This window comes from Leopardus geoffroyi, chromosome A3 (genome assembly GCF_018350155.1).
Source record: "Leopardus geoffroyi isolate Oge1 chromosome A3, O.geoffroyi_Oge1_pat1.0, whole genome shotgun sequence".
Taxonomy (NCBI): domain Eukaryota; kingdom Metazoa; phylum Chordata; class Mammalia; order Carnivora; family Felidae; genus Leopardus; species Leopardus geoffroyi.
Window position 1 is genome coordinate 31292548 of NC_059336.1, and position 19464 is coordinate 31312011.

Below are 19464 nucleotides of genomic sequence, written 5' to 3' on the forward strand. Positions count from 1 at the left end.
AGAGAGAGGGGGAACAGAGGGTCTGAAGCAGGCTGAGTGCTGACGGCGGAGAGCCTGACGTGGGGCTCGAACTCACCAACTGTGAGATCATGACCTGAGCCGAAGTCGGACGCTTAACTGACTGAGTCACCCAGGTGGCTCCTTTCAGTTTATTTTAAAAAAAATTTGGGGCTGCTTGGCTGGCTCCGTGGAGGACCATGGGACTCCTGATGTCAGGGTCGTGAGTTCAAGCCCCATGTTAGGTGTGGAGACTGCTTAAATAAATAAATAAACAAACAAAAAATGTTTTTTTAACTTGCCAATCTCCCTCCGAAGCCTCGTATCAGGCCTCCCTAGCTGTTAGATCCTGGTTTCCAGGTGGTCCTCTGGAAACACAGCTCTCCTGAACAAGAAAGAGCAAGGACTTCCCGCCTTTGTGATCAGGATGAGCCCGCGTTGAACCTGAGAACAGTCTATGGGAAAGTGCATGCTAGTGCCTGGGGGCTGGGAAGGGAGAGGCTTGAGGAGGCTGCCGTGTGCTTTTGCCTCATCTCAGGCAAGAGGTTATGAAGTTCGGTCCCTCTGACTCCAGCCGTTTCAACACAGCGATGCGGGGCCACACCAGAGGTCAAAGCTGGCTTGAAATTCGGAATCTCCTGCCACGCTAAACCTAGAAAAATTGGAGTAATTCTATGGAAGCCTAAGTGATTTAGTGAAAAATGCGACTCTAAATAACCTAACGCAAGAGCTGTTTGGCCCTTTTGAACACGCAGATCTCAAATTACTGGTCAGCAGAAGTCCCCGGGGAAATCCGTCAATGAGGAGATAAGAGCGATCCATATCTCACACAACTGCGTGTCTGTATATGGCCAAATATGTGTAAAGGAATTAAAACAATTTGGTGGCAGATAAGCTAAACATTTAGCTCAGATACGGAGCACCCAGCGTGAACAAATCCGGGTGCCGGATATAAAAATACATCCTCAAACAGATAATCTGGAAGAGTCCACTTTGGCTCACTTCAGCCAAAAATCTGAGCTCGAGAGATTTTCGTACATACAGAGCAATGAAACTGTCTCCTTCTGTTCAGGGGGCACCTGAACGTTTAGTCAGAACGCCAGCAGCACAGGGACCCAGCCCAGCTGGGACCCCCCCCCCCCCAAAGGGACACCACAGGTAGCACAGCGAGCCACCACCATTAACTCCTCCTCCTGGGAGCCCTCCAGGATACCATCTCTTTTGAGCACCCAAGGGTGCCGTGTCTTGAAGGTCTTTATTTCGCGGTCTATGGCCAGGCTCTGGGGGCATGTTTTTATCTATAGCACCAACCTTGCTGTGCTGTCACTAGTTCGCAATCGGGAGCTTCGCTTCTTCCCCCCGACAGGAGCCCCTGCTCGCCCACGTACAGAAGAGACTCCTGTGCCAGGGGTTTCCAACCATGTGGGACTGGCCCCTGGGGACACAACACTACAGCAAAAAACCTTACTTGGAGATGTATTTATCTTGTCCACACGGGACTAGGGAGGTTTCGTGACTGTAATCCATTCTTCCTTTCCCTTGTCATCAGAAGGGGAGACCTATATTTGAGAAAAGACACAGGTTAAAGTCAAGTTGTGTCCTCAGGAACTCAGCAGAACCTGGACCAGGGGAGGGAGAACAGGGCTCCCTGTTCCCACCCCAGATCCACAGCTGGGACAGCCCAACGCTGACCCAGGGCTGGTGAGGTGCCACACTGTGGGCTGCTGCCTCTGCTGGCCACAGCCGCTGGGGAAAACCCACCCCAAGACGACAGCCCTTGGAAAGCCCCAGAACAAACGTTCCAGGCACAGAGAATGCTGACACCCAAGGTGGTCCCGAGGACGACCAACGAGCCTTTCCCGAAGATATCTTCACCACACAGGATAGAAATTTGTCTGACAGCTAAGGTTCAAATTCTACTGAGGTAGACTACAGATTGGTCAACTACCTAAAAATGCCCAGAGCGAGCTGGGCCCAATAAATCACAGCATATACATCTATAATCGCCATTAAAATATGACAGCGTTAAAGCCAATTTAATTACCTGGGAACGTGACAATACATTATGAAGACACAGGTTATAAAACTGTGAGTCCGATTTTGTTTAAAATATATGTAAGCATAAAACATGCATATACACATCTATATGAATGGACATCTATATTCAGATACTCAGCTATATACATCAGGCTTTCTCAGCCTCAGCGCTATTGACGTTTGGGGCTAGGGCATTCTTGGTTGTGGGGGCTGTCCAGTGCGTTGGAGGATGGTTAGCAGTATCCCTGGCCTTTACCCACCAGATGCCAGCAGCACCACCAGTCATGACAATCAAAATGTCTCCGGACATTACCCACTGTCCCCTTGGGGCTAAATTGCCCCCAGTTTAAAACTTCTGGTATATGTACATCTGCATGTAAACGAATGAAGGATTGGCTCTCTCGGGGTAATGGCTTACCAGAAATTTTTTTCATTTTGTTATGAGCATTTTCAAACATAAAGATTTAGAGTAAGACAATGAACAGCCATGTATGCATGGCTATTCTACCCTTAACACTTACTATATCCTTCTTTATCACACATCTGTCCAGCTATACGTTCCTTTATCTATTCAACAATCTATCTTGTTTTTGATGCATTTCAAAGTAAACTAAACGCAAAACAAGTTTCATAACTTAAGACTGAAATCATGTCAAGTGTATTCTTCAACCACAATGGTATGAACTAGAAATCAATAGTAGGAAGAAAACTGGAAAATCCACAAATATGTAGAAATTAAACAACACAATCCTGAACAATCAATGGGTCAAAGAAGAAACCAAAATGGAAGTCAAGAATACCTTAAAACAAACAAAAATGGAAATTCGACATATCAGGGCGCCTGGGTGGCTCAGTCGGTTGAGCGTCCGACTTCAGCTCAGGTCATGATCTCGCAGTTTGTGAGTTTGAGCCCCGCATCAGGGTCTGTCCTGACAGCTCAGAGCCTGGAGCCTACTTTGGATTCTGTGTCTCCCTCTCTCTCTGCCCCTCCCCAGTTCATACTTTCTCTCTCTTTCTCTCAAAATAAACATTTTAAAAAATTTAAAAAAAAAGAAATTCAACATATCAAAGTTATGGGATACATCAAAAGCAGTTCTAAGAGAGAAGTTTATAGCAATAAAAACCTGCATTAAGAAAAAAGAAAGATCTCAAATAAACAACCTCAAGGAACTAGAAAAAGAATAAACAAAGCCCAAAATTATAAGATGGGAGGAAATAACAATGATCAGAGCAGAAATAAATGAAAGAGAGAAGAGAAAAACAATAGAAAAGACCAATGAAATTAAGCTCATTTTTTGAAAAGATAAACAAAATTGATAAACCTTTAGTAAGATTAAGAGAAAAGACTCAAACAAAATTAGACACGATTTGGACATCATTACAACTGATACCAGAGAAGTACAAAGGATCTTAAAAGAATATTATGAACAATTATATGCCAACAAATTGGATATCCTAGAAGAAATGGACAAATTCCTAGAAACATACAATCTACAAACACAGAATTGTGAAGAAAAAGAAAATCCGAATAGACCAATAACAAGTAAGATCGAATTAGTAATCATAAACTTCCCAGGTTTTGAAAAGCCCAGGACCAGATGGTTTCCTGGTGAATTCTACCAAACATTTAAAGAAGAATCAATATCGGGGCGCCTGGGTGGCTCAGTCAGTTAAGCATCCGACTTCGGCTCAGGTCGTGATCTCGCGGTCGGTGAGTTCAAGCCCCGCATCGGGCTCTGTGCTGACCGCTCAGAGCCTGGAGCCTCTTTCAGATTCTGTGTCTCCCTCTCTCTGACCCTCCCCCGTTCATGCTCTGTCTCTCTCTGTCTCAAAAATAAATAAACATTTAAAAAAAAAAAAAAAGAAGAATCAATATCAATTCCTCTCAGATTCTTCCAAAAGAGTTTGAAGAGGAGAGAACACTCCCAAACTCATTTCATGAGGCCAGTGTTACCTTGATACCCTGGTAGCCAGGTGAGCCTCCTACCAGAAAAGAAACTACAGGCCAATATACCTGATGAGTGCAAATTTAAAAATTCACAACAAAATATTAGCAAACCAAATTCAACAGTGCATTAAAAAGATCATACAATGTGAAGGGCACTTGGGTGGTTCAGCTGGTTAAGCATCTGACCCTTGATTTCAGCTCAGGTCATGATCTCATGGTCTGTGAGATCGAGCCCCACGTCAGGCTCTGTGCTGACAGCATGGAGTCTGCTTGTGATTCTCTCTCTCTCCCTCTCTCTCTTCGTCCCTCCCTTGTTCACAGGTGCTCTCTCTCAAAATAAGTAAATAAATAAACTTTAAATTAAAAGATCACAGAACATGATTAGGTGGGATTTATCCCTGGGATGCAAGGATAGCTCCACACACATAAATCAATAAATGTGATATATCGCATTAACGGAACAAAAGATAAAAATCATATGATCATCTCAACAGACACAGGAAATGCATCTGACAAAATTCAACATCCTTTCAGGACAAAAACTCCAACCAATTGGGTATAGAAGGAACATACTTCAACATAAAAGAAGCCAGATATGACGAGCCCACAGCAAACATCACACTCAACGGTGAAACCCTGCAAGCTTTTCCTTCTGAGATCAGGAGCAAGACAAGGGTGCCCACCCTCTCCCCTCCTATTCAACACAGTCCTGAAAATCCTAGCCAGAACAATCAAGCAGTACAAACGCATACAAGGCATCCAAATCAAAAAAGAAGACATAAAATTGTCTTTGTTTGCAGATGATAGTATCTTATATAGAGAAAATCCTAAGGACTCTACCAAAAAACTGTTAGACTTAATCAATGAATTCAGTGAAGGTACAGCATAAAAATCAGCATGCAAAAGTTGGTTGTGTTTCTATCCACTAACAGCAAACTATCTGAAGAAGAGATAAAGAAAACAATCCCATTTACAATAGCATCAAAAATAATAACATACTTAGGAACAAATTTAGTCAAGGATGTGAGAGATTTGCACACTGGAAGTGACATGACATTGATGAAAGAAATTGAAAACAAATACAAAAACAAATGGAAAAATGTCCCGTGTTCATGGATCAGAAGAATATTGTTAAAATGTCCATAGTACTTAAGGCCATCTCTAGATCAACACAATCCCTATCAAGATTCCAATGGCATTTTTCACAGAAACAGAAAATAGAAGCCTGAAATGTGTATGGAACCATAAAAGAACTCAAATAGACAAAGCAATCCTGAGAAAGAACAAAGCTGGAGGCCTCGCATTTCCTGATTTCAAATCTTACTACAAAGTTACAGCAACCAAAACAGTATGATACTGGCACATAGACCACTGGAACAGAATTTAGGGACCAGAAATAAACCCATGGAGATACAATTAATATTTGACCAGGGAGCCAAGAATATTCAAGCGGGGGAGAAGAGTCTCTTCGATAAATGTTGGAAAAATTGGAAACTCACATGCAAAAGAATGACATTAGACCTCTATCTCACACCTGTCGGAATGGCTAGTATCAAAAAGATACAACAGGGGCGCCTGGGTGGCTCAGTCGGTTGAGCGTCCAATTTCAGCCCAGGTCATGATTTCGCGGTTCATGAGTTGGAGCCCCGCGTCGGGCTCTGTGCCAACAGCTCAGAGCCTGGAGCCTGCTTTGGATTCTGTGTCTCCCTCTCTCTCTGCCCCTTCCCCTGCTCACACTTTGTCTCTCTCTCTCTCTCTCTCTCTCAAAAATAAATAAACATTAAAAAAAAAAAAAAAGACATGAGATAACAAGTGTTGATGAAGCTGTGGAAAGATGGGAACCCTTGGACACTGTTGGTGGGGAATGTAAAATGGTGCTGCCACTGAGGACATGTGGTCCATATGTCAGTTCCTCAAAAAGTTAAAAACAGAATTACCCTATGATCCAGCAACTCTGCTTCTGAGTATATATCCAAAAGGATCGAAAGCAGGATCTTGAAGAGATATGTATATACTCATGTCCGTAGCAGCACCGATCACAACAGCCAAAAGTTGGAAGCCACTCAAATGTCCATCAACAGATGAATGCATTAACGGTGTATGGTATACCATGAAATATTATGCAGCCTTAAAAAAGAAGGGAATTCTGGGGTGTCTGGGTAGCTTAGTTGGTTAAGCGGCCAACTCTTGGTTTCAGCTCAGGTCATGGTCTCACAGTTCGTGAGTTGAAGCCCCATATCGGGTTCTCTGCTGACAGCACGGAGCCTTCTTGGGCTTTCTCTCTCCCTCTCCCTCTGCCCCTCCCTAGGTCTCTTGCTCTCTCTCTCTCTCTCTGTCAATAAATAAATAGATAAACATTAAAAAAAAAAAAAAAGAAGAAGAAGAAGGAAATTCTGACACGTGCTACAATATGGATGACCCTCGAGGACATTCTGCTAATTGAAATAAGCCAGCCACAAAAGGACAAATTCTGGCTGATGCCACCAATATGAAGTCTCCAAAGTAGCCAGTGTCATAGAACCATAAGGTAGAAAGTTGGTTGCTGGGGCCCCTGGGTGGCTCAGTCGGTTAAGCGTCTGACTTCAGCCCAGGTCATGATCCCATGCTTTGTGGGTTCGAGCCCTGTGTCAGGTCCTGTGCTGACAGCTCGGATCTCAGAGCCTAGAACCTGCTTCAGATCGTGCGTCTCCCTCTCTCTGCCCCTCCCCTGCTGGCACTCTGTCTCTCTGTCTCCCAAAAATAAATAAATACTAAAAAAATTTTTTTAAAAATGACAAAGCTGATACATTTTATGGGTATTTCGCCAAGATTTTTTACAAAATGGAAGAGGGAGGCAGAAAAGCCAGTGTTATCGTGATACAATGTGAGAAGGACACAATCTGCTGTTGCTGGCTTCGAAGCTGGAGGAAGACAGGCACCAGCCAAGGAATGTGAAAAGCTGAAAAGGACGAGCAAGTGAATTTTTCCCCTGGGTCTTCTAGAAAAGAACACAGCCCCAGCTGACACCTTGATTTGAGCCCAGTGAGACCCCGAGATAATAAATTTGTGTCGTTTTAAGGGGCTACATTTCGGTGACGTGTTCAAGCAGCCACAAGAAACAAATACGAAAGGCCCCCCGAAAGGAGGGGCAATCAGTGTGGGGGAGGAGAGCTGAAGGGCTGAGTTCCATTCAGAAAATTCAAGCCCACCTGCATACCCAAAAGTAGTATCCTAAGAACACACCTGTTCTCTCTAAATTATAAATATTAATTTCTCTATTTTTCCTAAAGGGAAAAAAATCATAAAAATAGGAATACATATGTACTGCAGGAAAAAAAAAAAAGAAGAAGGAAAAAAGAGAATCAGACTGGTGAAAAAGTTATTTTTTTTTAAAAGACAATTACCCATAACTAGTGAGTAGTTTTTAAAGTACCCTTTCTATGCATATTTGAATTTACACATTTCACAAAAATGTATTGTATGCCTAGCGTGTGCCACATGTTACGCTTCCTGATGGTGATTCAACAGCAAAGTGAACAGGCACAGTCCTGCCCTCAAGGTCTAGCGGGAGACGGACAGGAGGAGACTGTTCTAGCAAGGAAGGCAGGTATATGGCAGCACACAGAAGGGCGCTCAATCTGGACTTGGGGCGTTCCCGGGAGCTTTCTGGAGGAAGTGACCTCTCAGCTGAGACCTCAATGATGAGGTACAGCTGACAAAGGTAAAGGTGAAGGGCAAAGTGGTCCAGACAGAAGCAGCATGCACCCCGGAGCTGTGCAAGATGGGGTGGCGCCCATGGGGGACCTTGACCATGCCAAGGAGTTGGGGTTCCACGGGAGGTGTGGTAGGCTGAATAATGGTCCCAAAGGTACCCAAGTCCTAATCCCGGGAGCCTGTGAATGTTACCTTATGAGTCCCCAGGTGTGATTAAATTAAGGTTCTTGAAATGGGGAGACCATCCTAGGTTACCTGGGAGGGCCCTAAATGTAGTTACAAGTATCTTTCTAAGAGAGGCAGAGGGAGGATCTGCCACAGACAACCCCAGCAGAAAGAGAAATTTGAAGGTGCTACACTGGCTGAGGGTGGAGAAAGGGGCCATGGGCTAAGGAACACAATTTTCCAAGTCAGAAAAGGCAAGCAAATGGTTTCCCCCCAGAGCCCTCCTGGCACCATGGTTTCGGCCCAGTGAAACCGTTTTCAGACTTCTGGCCTCCAGAACGTAAGAGAGTAAACCACCGCATCTGGGGTCATTTTTACAGTGGCAAGAGGAACGCAAGGAGAGGGTGTGATCTGACTTGAACTTCAGAACGATTGCCCCACCCCACCTGCTTTGAGAAAGGATTATGGAAGGGAACGGTGGCAAGGGGACCCCTGGAGGGTCCTGACCCAGGGAAGGGGACAATGGGGGTGGAGTCACAATGTCTAAAGGGTTTAGAGAGGTAGATGGAAAAGTCGTTGACGCGTCAATAAAAAGGTTTGGAAAGGGGCACGCTGCCAGATTTGCTGTGGGGTTACACTTGATCTTAGCCAAAAGGCCGAGAAGCGATGGCCGTGGGCTTGAAGGCAGAGTCCAGGACGATGCACACACACAGGCTGCGGCTGGCAGGCACAGCCCGGTGTGTGGCCCAGTTAGGTGACAGCAGGCAACTCCCAGGGAAGGAGGTCAGGAAAGCGTAGAAGGCTGAGGGGGCTGGGCTCCAATGCACTCCATAGGTCAGCGATGGGCAGAGGAAAAGGAGCCGCTGGAAGGGGAGCAGGGAGACACGGTACCCTGGAGACCAAGAGGAAAAGGTGCCTTGAAAGGAAGGCTGGTCGGCAGAGCCGGGAGCTGGTGGTAGGAGCCCAAGGAAGAAAACCCAGAGCCGTCATGGGGGAACCTCAGCCAGAGCCAACTCCACAGCCTGGCTGGAGCAGACACCAGGTTAGTGGCCGTGGACAGACGTCACCGTGAACATTCAAGTCTTTCCTCAACCAGGGAAATGTTATTCTATTCTTCCTTCGATACTCTTCTCTTCCTTCCATTCTTGGTTCTTCTTCGGCAATGACTCCAATCCTCTTTCTCTAGCACTGTCTGTCCATCCATCCATCCATCTGTCCCTGCCCCGATCCCTCAAGTCTTGTATCATTTTCACTCAAACCTCCATCTCCTTCTTTTCCTAGAATTCTGCAGCTAACCTGGGGCGCCTGGGTGGCTCAGTCTGTTAAGTGTCCAACTCTTGATTTCGGCCTCAGGTCATGATCTCACAGTTCATGGGTTTGAGCCCTAAATCGGGCTCCAAAATGCTGGTGGAAAACCTGCTTGGGATTCTCTCTCTCTCTCTCTCTCTCTCCCTCTCTCTCACTGCCCCTTCCCTGTTGATGTGTGTGTTTTCTCTCTCTCTCCCTCCCTCAAAAAATAAATAAACTTAAAAAAAAAAAAAAAGAATTCTGCAGTTAATCTAACTCACAGATTGGGTTTTCTGCAGGACTCTTTTGTTCACTGCCTCCATCATAAGCTATAATTCGGTAATTTTGTTTTGCATCTGAAAGCAGTCTGTCCTGTTTTAAGACAAGTCCCTTTGATAGCGTGCCCTCTTAAATCCACTGAACATACCAATTAGTGAATTTTTTTTAAGTTTATTTATTTTGAGAGAGAGAGAGGGAGAGAGCATGAGCAGAGGAAGGGCAGAAAGAGAGGGAGAGAGAGAAAATTCCAAGCAGGCTCCTTGCTGCCAGTGTAGAGCCCAACACGGGGCCCAAACTCATGAACCGTGAGATCATGACCTGAGCCAAAGTTGGGCGCTTAACTGACTGAGCCACCCAGGCACGCCTCCAGTTAGAGAATTTAAGTCTTCTCTACAGTTATTAAAACAATTTGGTACTTGAAGAAAAAAATAGGCAGATCAATAAAACAATACAGCATATAGAAACAGACCCAAATATATTTGGGAACATAGAATGTGGGCTACATCTAAATAGCAGGGGAAAGATAAATTTTAAAAATGTTGCTGGAGAATTGATTAGCCTTTGGAAAGGGGAGGAGGGGAAAGCTAACCCCCCCTACTTTACTCCTTCCACCAAAAGAAATGATATCTGTATAAAAAATTTCAACATTAAAACATAAAATGCTGGAAGGAAACATAGGATATATATAAACTTGAAGTGGGAAAAACTTTCCTATGAAAGACTCAAAATCCAGAAGGCATAATTGAAAAAAAACCAAAATGGAACCAATCTGTAAAGATTTTCAACTTCTGTTTAGAAAAATTTTTTTTACCCTGTCCAAAGTCAAAAGTCAATGACAACTTGGGGGAAAACATTTACAATACATGTGACAAAGGGCTAATGTCATTAATACGTAACATTAGCGAATGCCATTAATATATAAAATTAGCTGATGTCATTAATATGCAAAATTAATAAATCCATAAGAAGAAGATTCTACACCCAACAGAAAATCGGGCAAAGGACATGAATACTTTCACAGAATTCACAGAAAAATAAATTAAAATAGTTAACAAATTTACGAAGAGATGTTCAACCTCCCTAATCACTATTTTTGTATTTGCCAGATTGATAAAAAGCAAGTAGTCTCGTGGCCCAAATGTGGGGATTCTCCGGGGTCCCATCGCTCTACCTGTGTTGGGTGATCTTAGCAAGACCATCGCTATGCATCAGACCTACTGGCTCGTGTTGCCTCCATCTTTGTTTCCAACCTGAGCTTCTCCCCACCTTTTTTCTTACTTTTACAAGTCTTGGGTGAGGGGTGTTAGGAACATAATAGCCTACCACACGGTTGAATTAAAACTACAGGTAACTGGGGCCCCTGGGTGGCTCAGTCAGTTGAGCGTCCAACTCTTGATTTCAGTTCAGGTCACGATCTCGCGGTTCATGTGGCTCTGCACTGACAGCATGGAGCCTGCCTGGGATTCTCTTTCTCCTTCTCTCTCTGATCCTCCCCCACTTGCACTCTCTCTCTCAAAATAAAGAAATAAACACAGGGGCGCCTGGGTGGCTCAGTTGGTTGAGCTTCCGACTTCAGCTCAGGTCATGATCTCACAGTTTGTGGGTTCGTGCCCCACGTCGGGCTCTGTGCTGACAGCTCGGAGCCTGGAGCCTGCTTCGGATTCTGTCTCCTTCTCTCTCTCTGCCCCTCCCCACTTGTGCTCTGTCTCTCAAAAATAAATAAATGTTAAAAAAAAATTAAAAAAAAAAAAGAAAGAAACACAAAATAAAATAAAATAAAATAAAATAAAATAAAATAAAATAAAATAAGTAACTGATTCTAGGACCCAATCCTTTCTTTGTCTGTCTTGAGACCAACACCTGCATCTCCCTTCACAAGCTTTGCAACTATCACCACAAATCACTGGCTGCCTCCAACCAGTTGGGGGTTTTGGAGGGGGGAAGGGGACAGGGGTGGAGAGGGCTGGGGGAGACGGGAGTGTGTGTGTGGGGGGCGGGGGGAGTGTCAGCTAAATTAACATTCACTTTAAGGCAAACACAGTAGCAGAGCTAACAAAGGGCCGGAAATTTAGAGTTCAGTCTGATATTCCTTAAACAGAGTATTGTTCCTCGCACAAGGAGGGGTCGGAGGAAGATGGTCGATGGGGCTGGAATGTGGATTCAATTGGACACTTCCTCCAAGGCGCCTGCCAATGTCTGCAGCCTCGGAGAGAGGGATTTGTTCGGTGGCTGTTGCAACTCTTCTGCCTTGTCTCTTATTATCAAGAATTTGCGGAGCACTCTGGGACTCCAAAATGCCTTGTAAGGATCACTTACAAGCAACGCTTCCACGATGCCTTGAGGATGCACAAGTGGCAAGCCACCATCTCTCTGAGGAAGAGCCAACAAGATGGGGAGGAAGGCCGGGCTTCCCACATCGGCCAGCATCTCAGACACAGAACTGAAACGGCTCACGGTTCATAGCTTCCCACACAGAAAAAGAAGGGGAGAGAAAGGGGACACGGATGAAGGACAACTCTGACACAACACATAAACTTTATAGAAAAAGAACTTTATAGGGGCGCCTGGGTGGCTCAGTCGGTTAAGTGTCCGACTTCAGCCAGGTCACGATCTCGCGGTCCGTGAGTTCGAGCCCCGCATCAGGCTCTGGGCTGATGGCTCAGAGCCTGGAGCCTGTTTCCGATTCTGTGTCTCCCTCTCTCTCTGCCCCTCCCCAGTTCATGCTCTGTCTCTCTCTGTCCCAAAAATAAATAAACGTTGAAAAAAAAAAATTAAAAAAAAAAAAAAAAAAGAACTTTATATAAAGCTATTTATCAAAAATATTTTGTAATGTGGCGCTGCTCTTTGGGAGTCTAAATCCTATTTACAACTACTGAACTTCCTCTGTGAACAGAGTCTTTCACTCCTCAAGCATTCTAATTTTTTTTTAACGTTTTTATTTATTTTTGAGACAGAGAGAGACAGAGCATGAGCAGGGGAGGAGCAGAGAGGGAGGGAGACACAGAATCGGAAGCAGGCTCCGGGCTCCGAGCTGTCAGCACAGAGCCGGATGTGGGGCTCGAACTCACGGAGTGTGAGATCATGACCCGAGCCGAAGCCAGACATTCAACAGACTGAGCCACCCAGGCGCCCCTCCTCAAGCATTCTAAATCAGCACGACTTCCCTGTAGAAAGACTTTAAGAGGTGGAGTGTATGTTGAACCACATCTGCTAAAAGGTCTGGAGATGTGCGAAATATCGGGCTTGCCACATCGGGACACGAGCCTCCCGGGGTTTAGTCACACTGAAGACCCGCTGGGGCCACCAACGAGTCAGTCCTTCCTACTGGCACTGACATCATGCCTTGGCAGAATGTTCTAGGTGCTCCTCAGCTCCCTCAAATGCCTGGGCAATACCATGTACCTTGCTGTTGCAACCTAGTTTGTATGTTTCACATGACTACCCATCCATTACTTCCTGCTTGCACCAAAGACAACCTGGGGACACAACCCTCCTTAAGATCCAAGAGAACGTTTTGACAGAGGAGAGGTTCCTACACAACTGGAGGGTGACACCCCAGCCACAGAGAACTTTCTGGGTCTGCTTTTCATGCTCTGTGTCCATGCTCCTCTATAGACCCAAGCAAACTCACATGCTCCCCAGACCCTGATCCAAAACTTAGCTCCTCCTTCAAAGTGTCCCCCCTGCCCCTGGGCAGTGTCGTGGGCAGGCGCTCACGCCTCAACCTGCCCTCCACCCCAGCACTTAACCACCACACAGAAACCATCCATCTGGTGTTTCCATTATCATTATTTCTTCCAGGGAGGGAGCAGGTTCCTGCTGTCTTAGGTAAGAGGATTCCTAGAAGCAGAGCCCCAAACAAGGATTTGGGGGCACATGAGTTACTAAGGAAGTGTTTTCGAGAGAAACCTGTACGCAAGTGAGGGAAGCAGGGCCGGGCCGGGGAAGGAACTGGGTCACCGGGGTTCAGCTGGACCCCAGCCATAGCCTGATCCCATGGGAACTCCGGCGTGTGAATAACTCCACAGAGTTGTCCGTGCTTCAGACAGGCAGGCCAGGCTTTGCTCCCCTGCGCCAGTCAGCCATCAGCTGAGAGCCCCTCTGGGAGGAGGGTCCCAGGACTGGGAACAGTTCCCAGGACTGGGAAGCAGCTAAGACTCATGAGCAATCCACTTTCTCCCACCACCCTCAGGCTGGGAGGAAGCAGCTGGGGGCAGGAGCCAGCCAGGTGCCGCTGGCTGGAGGCTAAGTTGCAGGAATGGGGGCAGACTTGCCCCAGCTCCGGACCAGTCAAACCCCTGCAGCTGTTGCACAAAGGATCCCTCCCTCTTCCTTTTCACGGACTCCCCCACTCACAGGTGTCTCCAGCCTCCCCAAGAATAAATGAAGGGCCGTGCAAGCCCTTGAAAGTCACCGGCTCAGCTTCCTGTGAGGAAGGCAAACATTAAGCACTCAAGAAGCTCAAGGAGGTGGGAAAAGGCATCCAAAGCTCTCTTCGAAGAGAGCAAGGTCTCCTGTGTTCTCAGCTCTTGGTTGCTCCAGACTCCGGTGCCCTCACTCCCTTCCTGTCAGGGGGCCTGGAGAACACACCGTAGTCGGTTCTGGTCTCAGAGCATCCCCGGGACGCTGGCTAATCCCTACCGTTTCTGTTCTGGCCTAGACACAAAGGAACTGAAAAGCCCCCAGAGGGAGAAGGGCAAATGCAGAACAGAAAGGCTGGCAACCCCTGGCAGGAAAGTCCAGAGTGAGATGAAGAACCCCACTCCGTTTCCCAAACTCTCTTCCTGGTGGCACGGCAGAAGCCAGGCTTGAGCTCAGCAACCGGGGTAGGACGGGGGCCGGGGGCAACAGCCAGTTTCCAGCACCCAGGCAGTCCCAGTATCTCAGAAAGTACAGCTAGGAGAACGAGACAGGCTGGGGGAGGGGACGGCCTGCCGCAGAGAGTTCCCAGGGGGGCAAACCCCACAGAGCCGCCCTCTGACCAACGAGAGGGATGTGCAGTCTGCTAGGCCTCGGCCGAAACCAAGGCGGGAAGGAGAAGCAGCTGCCTTGAGTCACAGGACACCTCAGAGGTTCTCATTCTAGCACTCATTAAACTCTCCCTGAGGATGGGGCTCGGGGTGGGGGTGGGGGTGGGTGGCAAGAGGAGTTGATTTTAAATTCCTGATATCCAGGCTGCAACTCATACTGATTACAGCAGACCCCCTGAAAGGGGCCCAGGCATGACCGCTTTTTTCAAAGTTTACTTATTTTGACTAAGACACAGCATAAGCAGAGAGAGAGGGAGACAGAGAATCCCAAGCGGGCTCCGTGCTGTCAGCGCAAAGCCCGACGCGGGGCCCAATCCCACGAACCTCGAGATCATGACCTGAGCGGAGATCAAGAGTCGGACGCTTAGCTTAACCGACTGAGCCCCCCAGGGGCCCCGCATGAGCAGTTTTAAAGCCTTCGCAGGTGGTGCCAATGTACAACCAGGGCTGAGAACGATCGTAAAGTCCGATAGGGATAGAGCTGTGTAGACTGAGGACACCACGAAATGTACCCCAAAGCAGCCTTTCAAGAATGGAAGGAATGGGATCTTCTCAAAGCAAACTAAGTTGGATCTTTAGCACCCCCTCCCCATTACTCATCTTTCAAAGGGGCGAGGGGACGGTGTAGAGCATCGCAAAGGATCAGTGTGTGCAGGGCCACAGCTAGCTGATGCAAAAGGGCTCCGTCATGCAGGGCACCGCACCGCAGAAGCCAGGAAGCCAGCCCCAGGCTCCAGATACAAAGGAAATGCTCGCTGGAGGCCCACAGCTTCCCCTTTTGGGGCCTGTCCCCACCTCTTCTCTGAGTGCTGCCCTGCCTCCCGGGGACAATCGGGAGCCCCTGAGTTGGAGCAGAAAGTTATCTGACACAGCACTTCATACTATAGTGTTAAAGATTTTCTCATCAGGTCTCCTGAGAGACTCCGTTTGGTCACCAAGCAGTGACAGAGGAGATAGTCCCCCTGCATTTCAGCTCCTTGGTATAGGGGCAGGAAGAAGTGTCGATGGCAAACAGGAAACCCCAACCCTGTTGCGCCACACGAGGAAGGACACAAGAGTTGTGGCCTGGGACCCTGCCAAGTTCTAGAGATTGCAAGCGATTCCACCTCCTGGTTCCTGAACCTGAACTTGATCCTGTCCCAGACACGGGCAAAATTCAGGCTGCTTGGGAATGAAATAGGGCACATTTTGCCTTCCACCTGCCTGCTTTATTCGATGAAAGGCCCACTTACTGGCCAGGACCGTGACCTCTCCGGGACCTGTTCACCCCACTGATCTTCCCCTCTCTGAATGCACTTCCTCTGTCCCCTTTTCCAGGCATTTAGGCCTCCAGTGACCCACCCACACAGCTCTTCCAATCACTCTGCTCGAGAAAGAGTCTGGCACCAAACACCGCCAAGGGACGTAGGGTTAAGGTCAAGTGTCCCAAGTGTATGTACTGCACTTTCTCAGCTTTACATTTGACCGTGAATGAAAGGCTTTGCCAATCGCCACCTCAAAAGCCCGCTAAGCATCAAGAAAGGGGGAGCGGAAGGTATTTGGGAAGAGGCTGGCAGGTGGAAAGGGGCTTAGTGCAAGAGAACTAGCAGAACACTCGTCTCAGGAGGCACCTTGACACCTGTTTCCCCCACAAATCAGGAAAAGAACAATCACAATATTATCACCGTGCTAATAATAAAATACCAAATGCGAATAATAGACAGCTACCCTAAAATGAGAGCTTACTATGGGCCACCTAGTATCTGCTTGGACCCATCAAATCCCCACAACAACCCCATGACGAAAGAAACCCTAATACCCCCATTTTGCAGATGAAGCCAAGGAGGCACAAAGACGTGAAGTAGCTTGTCCCAAAACACACAGCCAGGAAGAGACAGAGCTGGGGTCAAACGTCGGGCTGTGTGGCAGAGAAGCTGAAGCCCTCGAGTTCTTGCCGAGAAAGCTCTCTTGAGGGGAAGGGGGAGAAAAGAGTTTTCAGAGACAAATCGGCTGATCCAGCCATATCCAGAGGGGTGGTTCTCACACTGGAGGGTGTACCCGAATCCCCTGGAGGGCTCGTCACATACAGACTCCTTTCCCCCTCCCCCCCTCCCCCCCCCCCCCCCCCCCCCCGTTTCCGATTCAGTACTTCTGGATGGGAAAATGTGCATTCCTCGCGGGCTCCCAAGTGATGCTGCCACTGCCGGTAACAAGGCTCTAGAAGCTTTATCTTATTCCTTACAAGAAAGAACCCATGGGGAAGGCTTTATTTTCACCGTTTTACAGATAAGGAAACAGAAGGTCCCAGAGGTTAGGCAGCTTGTCCCAGGTCACAGAGCTGACAAGAAGCCCGGGGCTCCTTCTGTGGTACCCTGGCAAAACGCCAGACATGGGGGAACGGGCTGAGCAGGACAGGCAGGGATAGGCTGGCTTTAGCGGCCAGCCACGGTGGGTCCAGGAGTCCTGGGGAGGGGAGGTAAGTGAGTGAATGGCTGGACAGGCAAGCCGTAGGTAAAGCAGACCCCTGCGGGAGCCAGGGATGGAGACCTTGTCCAGGGACCTGGGCACCTGCAGCGTCACAGAACCACAGACCCTAAGTCACATCTACCCTCTGTCTAAAGAATGAGCTAGCTTCACAGTCGTGGGTCCCACAGACCACCTGCTCCCCCAGCCCGGAAAAAGCCTGGGGGCCTGACTGATGACAGATACGAGGCCTTTGCTGATGGGAAACTTGGTTCCCATCCCAGGAGGCAGCCCCTGCCTGTCCCACTGTCCAGATGAGCAGCTGAGACTCAAGCCATGCTGGGTTCCCCCCTCAGGCAGCTTGGTGTGCAAAGCCCCTGCTCTTTCCACGGTCGGCCGACAGGGACCCCGGCCTGTTCTGCTCAGGCCTTCCGTGCACTGATCTGAGTCCCCAGTGCGGTCGGGGCAGATATGAGGAAATGGTCCTGGGACTCCTGCCAGAAGGGCCTGCCTCCCACTCCACACCAGCGGGCGGGTGGCCAGGTGAGTGACCTGGAAAGTCACCACGGGTACTCACCCAAACAATCACCTCGCAGGCCCGGATGAGCAACTACTTGTTTATAGGAAAGTCCCACCGGCGTCCACGAGCTTTTGACCTTCTGGATGGATGTTTAGGAGGAAATCCAAAGGCCCTTAGGCTCCCATCAGAGAACCAGGGTGTTGGAGCAGGATGGGAAAAAAAAGCACTAAGGATGTAAAAAAACGCACGCATGCATGTGTGTAGAATTTAGACTCTGGCTCAGAGAAACTAAAGACTTAGAAATCTAACCCTCCAATCTGACAGACCTGCCGAGGAAGGGCCTGGTTGCATCCACCTCCCTAAAGCAGCACCTTCGTCGTCGTTAACCAGAAGGGCCTCGCCAAGATTACCCCCTTCAGGGGCTAAACTCCAACAACTTGGGAAACTCTCTATGGCTGGCTTGGCCTGAGGAAAAGAACGGGAAGTTGGTGGAGGAAACACTGGCCCTAACCAGGCAAAAAAGACAGCATTTCTTGACCTGCATCTCTCAGAACCAAGAGCTATTTTACAGGGTAGTTTAATGTTGTACCTCGGGAAGGGTGAATTAGGCTTTCCTCCAGCCCAATAATGATGGGGTTGAGGTGGAGCCCCGACCCACGGGGAGGGCCCAAGGTCTGGATGAGTCCTTGCCCTTGAGGCCCCCACTCGCTATCTGTGGTTAGCATCTCGGCTCTGCGGGGACGTGCTGACCGATCTGGCCAGGTGAGGAGGGGCTGCCTTCAGTTCCCTGTTTCCGACAAGCACAGGTTTCTTTCTGGCCACTCTTCCTGTTTACTGAGTGATTTCTCTGAGACCCATCTCTGACCTCACTTCCCCTTCCTCAGGGAACCCCAGCAGTTTTTCCTTTTTTGGTGCTCTAGGCTAAGATTCTGAGTTTTGTGTGCAGAGATCTTGGGGTTTCTGCTCCTGGCTACCCGGGGCCAGGATTGGAAACCCAAGAGCCAGGAGCGTGGGCCTCCTTCACCCCACCCACCCCCCAAGTTGGGCAGGTTCCTTGCACTTCAGAAGCAGTAAGGAAGGGACAGCAAAGGAAGAATCCAAAGTGTGCTGGGCCCTCCCTGGGAGCAGCCATGGTGGGGCATCTTACATCCATCTTCCTTTAAGCCCCTTAACCCCCTGTGCGGGTGGAAAAATTCACTCTCACGCAGCAGATCTCAGACCCGTCCTACTACCAGGAGAGATGGCTCATCTGGGGGTTTCCAGAACATTTCCAGGAGGCTGAGGGGAAGTTTTCCACACAACCACATTCACACCCTCTTCTGCCTGCCCTACAACCAGCCAAATGACCCTAAAGAAAAATCAACAGCGTGAAAAACAGGACTTCTCCTCAAAATGGGCTTCAAAGGCCATCTCTGTAAAATCTTTACAGAGATTCCCCGACTGTCTAGGAATAAAAGAGCAGCCTCCCACGGGGCAGAGAGGGAACAGACAGGGCCAGGTAAAGAAACTTCCAGAGTCCAGTGGGCAAGTCTGTCCTTCCCAGACCTACATCCTATGGCTGACCCCCTGGAGAGCCTGACAGGCCCTTCCGGGAGCTCACTTACCAAGAAAGTTCAAGCTTTTCCCACAGAACAAGGTGTTCCAGAGAAAAGCCACGTGATCCACTCCCGTGACGCCTGAACACGTGACCTGGTTTCCCAATTCTGGGTCCTGAAGCTTCCCGACCCCCTCTTACCTCAGACTCAACCTGAAGCTGAAGCATACACACCATCTCCCCTGTTCCCCGCCCCACTACACCATGTGCCTGATTATCTTGTCACAGGCATAAGAAAGTAATCCTTATCCCAAATGTCTGTACGACCAGCTGTAAGATCCCGTATGGAGCTTTAGGAAGAGGGCACCGACTATCTAAGGCTACCACCCATGTCTCCAGAGCACTTGGGGCCTCATGGACCCCCACCAACTAAAGTCCTCCCTGCATGCCAGGCAGGTCACCCTGCCTGTGGACAGAACATTCAGCAGCCATAACCACAGCCACCATGGTGGGCATTGAGCGGGTCAAGTTG

General features: G+C 48.3%; 1 protein-coding gene across 4 annotated transcripts in view; it reads right to left on the reverse strand.

Moving 5' to 3' along the window:
* Positions 1 to 19464, reverse strand: part of RASSF2 (Ras association domain family member 2) — a 45015-nt gene that overhangs the window by 18052 nt on the left and 7499 nt on the right. For all 4 annotated transcript variants that reach the window (XM_045445214.1, XM_045445217.1, XM_045445215.1 and 1 more), the window contains exon 2: positions 1466 to 1556. In XM_045445214.1, the coding sequence (XP_045301170.1) occupies positions 1466 to 1524 (59 nt within the window). In that variant the 5' untranslated portion in view covers positions 1525 to 1556. The remainder of the gene's footprint in view (positions 1 to 1465; positions 1557 to 19464) is intronic.